This window comes from Carassius carassius, chromosome 39 (assembly GCF_963082965.1).
Source record: "Carassius carassius chromosome 39, fCarCar2.1, whole genome shotgun sequence".
Classification (NCBI taxonomy): Eukaryota; Metazoa; Chordata; class Actinopteri; order Cypriniformes; family Cyprinidae; genus Carassius; species Carassius carassius.
Window position 1 is genome coordinate 10284895 of NC_081793.1, and position 5063 is coordinate 10289957.

Sequence of the window (5063 nt, forward strand, 5' to 3'; positions counted from 1 at the left end):
GAGCAAAGAAGAGGAAGACATAATTTTGCGGCCCTCGTTTTTATTAATCTTTAAATAATCTTTTTCAAAAGTTACTTCTTTCCAGGTAAATGCAACACATAGTGCACACAACAAACTTACGTTTTAGTATAAACTATGTTTGATGCAATACTGTCTGTTTTACTATATGAATATCATGACATAATTTAAACTTAACGTTAACGTAGTCTGCCTGAGCGCACATGGTTAGCATGGGTAAATGGTAGCATTACAAAAGCTGATAATAATATACATTATTATATATTATAATAATATTATATCGTATTATAATATTCCTATCCATTATTATACTACCAAATAGTGGTAGCATTATAAATCGTCGTATGTTAATATTATTTGAGTGAGTGTTTAGAATGTTGTCTCAGAGTTTAGTATAGGCCTATCTGAAATGTGTGCATTTGGGTAATTTAAACCCTTCATGTATGTTAAATTAATTATGCATTGCATTCGTCTTAATCAGTACTGTACATCAGATACGATGTTACATAATGAAGATGTGATTAATATCCCAGATGCGTTTGTAAATGCCACATGTGGGATGAGAAATGCATAATGTAATGTACTTAGCATTTGCTTTGCCATTTATTATATTGGTTTTGAATAAGGAAAACGACAATGGAGCCATCATTTTGCAGCACTCGTTTTTTAATTTTAATAATCTTTCCATATTTCTGAGTACTACATTTGCATGAAATACGCGCATTGCGATATGTGTCTGCAAACGTAATAGCTAGGCCATATTACGTTATTAGCCTGTCTCTACTTTACATGCTGTATGTGAGCATTAAATTTGCTAATAAGCATATTTTTATTTCTGAAGCTAATGGGGGAATTTAGTTTATAGTTAAACGCAAAGTTAAACTGTAAAAATTGCTTTTTACACACTGACAGTAAGGCTTATTCCAAATATTGTGTATGCTCGATAACGCTTCACTGAAGCCATATCATAGGCCCAACGTTACCCATACTGACTTGAGTGAAATATTCAAACCCAAGACGTATTTTATGGCTGTTTGGAAACCTTGGAATATTGACTAGAATGTAAAATAAAGTTCTGTGGGTTTGAACAAAGCTTGGCTGCATTATTTGATCCCACACGAGGAAGCTTACAAATTAATGCAAAAGAGGAACACTGACAATTTATTAGAAGTAACGTTAACGTTAAATATACTGTGGTGTCTGTGTCCCATTTATTGGTGTCCTCGACACTGAACTTGAAAAATAAAACCCAAATGCACAGGTCTGTCTAAACATTTTTCTGCCTGCCTGTGTCACATTAATATCTATTTACCTAACTTTTTGTCTCCCTTTACAGCATACATTTAATTTTACAAGAACTTCTGTGGTAAGTTTGTTTTTATTACTACCATGCATGCTCTGTTTTTGTTGAACAATATAAAATTTGGTTTTGGGCTGTTTGGAATTCATTGTCCACAAATCTGTCTTGTGCCAGTCTATGTTTATGTTTTAGGTTGAAGATGGCCCAGAGAGGTAAGCCTTACAGTTGCTAATCTAGAAGCATTAGGCAAGAGTGTCTGAAAACGATTGTATGATCTGCAACACTGTCTTTTTTTATTACTGATTTATTACTGATTAGCCTTTTCTTTCTTCATTATTATTTAACAAGAGAGAACTCCCATTAATGGAATTCAGAAGGAAACCCTGAGGTCATTCTTTGAAAAAGGAATGACACGAGTTGGTTCTGAATTAATTCCTAGAGCTGCATCGGCTACTGGTTTGGACACCAGTGTCGTAGAAGTAAGGTTTACTTTAGTGCTACACTAACAAACAACATGTCAAATATATATATATATATATATATAAATTAAGTGTTTTGTTAACATTCAGTTTAATTGATGTAATGCCCTTTTGCTGTTTTTTGTTTTTCAGAACTGGATTGGTAATTACAAAAGGTCAGAAAAGGATAATGCTTCATCTGAGCCCCGGCCATCAAAGGCCAAAACTCACATTCGAGAGTTGTCGCCTTATAATCTTTTTTGTAGAGATATATTGAAAAACAAAGGTGAGAAACACAATTTAAAGGTGCTATAAGCAATCTTGCACGTTTTTTTAGGCCGAAACGTTTTATTTTTCACATATCGCAACACACTGAACACACTGTTAAAAAAAAACAAACAGTCTCTGCAGACATCCCAGGCTCCACAAACTGCAGCACAAACAAACTGAGCAACATACAGAGTGACCAGCAGCACAAAACATAACAAACTGTTCCAGCCAATAACCGACAAGAATGTTGTGGGGTGGGTTTGGGGGGTTATTGCACGGATGAGGAGAGAGGGTCTAGCTAGCCTCCGTTTTGTGTGTTAGCTCAAACATCAACAAGAGGTACGCCAACCAAGATCGCTTATAGCATCTTTAACGACTGCTTTTAATTTTTATACTAAATTGTTTGTTTTTGTACAACCTGTTGAAATCAGTTTCATGAGGGTTATGAAAGGTCATGAAACATATTTTAGTATTTAGCAAGTACTTCACTCACGCAAGTTGCAAAAGAATCATCAGTTGATCTATTTAACGTTATTTTGTTTTTACAGAGTTGTTACAGAGAAGTAGGTTTTTCACAACCCAAAACCAGTGTTTTCGACTTATTGTCGTCATGTAAATTTACTTTAAAAAGAAGATGCTGACTTTGTGTTAAGTTTTCTGTGCATCTATTTTTTCCTCAGGAACAATGAATGATATTAAGGGAAGGTGGGCCACATTGGGGGAAGAAGAAAAAAAGAAGTATGTTGAGGAGGCAGCAGCACTGAGGGCACATGGGGAGGCACAGGACCTAAGCCCTGAGATGAGGGATGCCCGGATAAAAATGCACCTCAAGAAGATGAAGTTAGAGGTTTGGAAAGAGGATTCATTTACTAAGCATTAGTGATATTCTTACATAATTAGATGGAAGGATGATCAACAGCAATTGTAATGTGTGCAGAACATTGTTTTAGACAACTGGATTGTTTATCTGTAGATTTTATCATAATTTCAAATGAGTTTATTCCAAATTAATATTCCATCTGATTTTTGTTTACAAGGCTTTCAACATCAAATATTCTCACAGGCTAGTCTATTCAGATCAAGGTGGTCAATTGAAGCATTAGTAGTCACAAATGTCTATGAGTCAAATTATTAGTTGCATATAAAAACACAGCTAATGTATAGTTATTGTAACCCTGGTGGTCCCTGACCACTTATTTGCCATGTGTGACAACACTGTTTTCATATATTGCCAAGCCCTGTTATGAGTTGTTTCCTCAGTGTATGTTGGATTTTTAAAAGTAAGTTTTGTCTATTTTGTGTATACCGGTAATAAATTATTTACTATTTTTGCGGTTGTCTTCTTTATCTAAATATTGTAAAGGTGTCCAAGCTTGAGGAGTTGGGTGTGGAAACAGCCATCTTGTCCTTTGATCGTCAAAAGTCCTCATTAGAGGTTTTTGAAATGAGCAGCAGAGGAGCCACTGATTTCCTTGATAAATCTGACACAGTGAACAACTTTGCACTGCATTTCAAAGGTATTGGTTTATATTAAAATCCACAGAAATCGTCTCAGGCCCATAATAGTGCAAATTTACATAATACAGTTTTATGAAATTAATTGTTGTCTGTTGTTGCATCTGTAGCCAGCTCCTCGGCCGCAATGCCCAGTGCCAGAGAACACGTCACTGTTTTGGTGGGAAAAGTAAAAGATCTCTTCAACCAAAAATACAGTAAGCATAATTTCAAATACTTTTAAAAAGGATGTAAAGAAACTGCTTATCTTGATAACCTATTATACCTTCATGAATCCATGGTATTATTATCAAATAAATAAATTATCTAATGTTTGCCCATCAACCATTAGATTGTCACCTCACCAAAATGACTGTCTGCAGCCTTTACACTGGCTAACAACTAGAAGGGAGGGTCACAATTGTCCAACTGTGTAACATTGTTTAACATATGTGTGCCCATGTCTTTAAGAGGAGGCCGGAGGTACTGGAAGGGTCCCCTACCAGTCCCTAGTGAATCAGGGCTTGGTCATTAGAGTTTCTGGACTGCCCAATAGCCTTACCCTGAAAAAGCCTTCCTTTTATGGAAGGAACCAATTGGTAGGAATATTGCAAGCAGCAGAGGAGATTACGTTTGAAATAGGTAAGTGAAATTACCAGTGTTTGTCTTTCTCCACTTGTGTTTTGGCAGACCATTTGGCTCTATACAAAGTGGTGAAAATCTGATACATTCTGGTCGAGTCGCACTGGCAACATTGATCAATCAGCTTGGTCATCTGCATCATCAGATGGGGCTCTTATTGATAAGTTTACATGTTAAAGCTGCAGTCGGCAACCCTGGAAGATTGAGTGAACATAGAATTGTTTTTGAATGTTAACAACTCTCATGCCCCTCCCCCACTCCCATGAGCACCCTCCCATGGAGTTCGTGCTGGTGTGTGTACCTGGTTTTCTGTGAACGCGCCTGTCTCTTCAGCATAGATTGAAGCATAATTTTCTTTTCCTGGGTTGTTGGACCTCCTAGCTCTGGTTAGCTCCTAGCTTAACCGAGGAATTGAAAGCTTGTAAGTAGATTTTCTCTCCGCCATCATGCTTCGTACAATCCAACACACCAGCAAACTTCAGGCGACTGCATGTGATATTGTAACGTGCGCGAGAGGGGAGGGGGGATCTGTGGCGTGGGCATGAACTGTGATTGACAGCTCTCACACAGCCCAGTCAAACAGTCCAGGACTACAATTATACCACACAGAGGTCAAATATTTTGCTGTATGCATACGACTTACTAATTCTGTCTAAAACACCAGAAGGTCTTCAGAACAACCTTGACATTTTAACTAAATACTGCCAGGATTGGGCCTTAGACGTCTACATCCCAAAAACTAAAATTATGATATTTCAGAAAAAGCCCAGAAATCTAGAACATAAACATTTATTCACTTTAAACAACATCACACTTCAACATACTTTAAACTATACTTATCTTGGTCTGGTTTTAACTCCCACTGGAAATTTCAAATTTGC

General features: G+C 36.8%; 1 protein-coding gene across 1 annotated transcript; it reads left to right on the forward strand.

Annotated features, from left to right (window-relative positions):
• The first annotated feature begins 1517 nt into the window (after positions 1-1517).
• On the forward strand, positions 1518-4265 carry LOC132120906 (uncharacterized). The gene is made up of 8 exons (XM_059530129.1): positions 1518-1530; positions 1667-1797; positions 1930-2062; positions 2727-2893; positions 3410-3563; positions 3672-3758; positions 4012-4182; positions 4231-4265. The coding sequence occupies exons 1-8, from the start codon at positions 1518-1520 to the stop codon at positions 4263-4265; spliced, it is 891 nt and encodes a 296-aa protein (XP_059386112.1).
• The last annotated feature ends 798 nt before the right edge of the window (positions 4266-5063 follow it).

Bases quoted from the DNA above. Each gene is read 5' to 3' on its own strand.
- LOC132120906 (XM_059530129.1), top strand. The intron at 2,894-3,409 runs GTTTGGAAAGAG...AATATTGTAAAG, and splicing joins TCAAGAAGATGAAGTTAGAG to GTGTCCAAGCTTGAGGAGTT. The intron at 3,759-4,011 runs GTAAGCATAATT...CATGTCTTTAAG, and splicing joins TCTCTTCAACCAAAAATACA to AGGAGGCCGGAGGTACTGGA.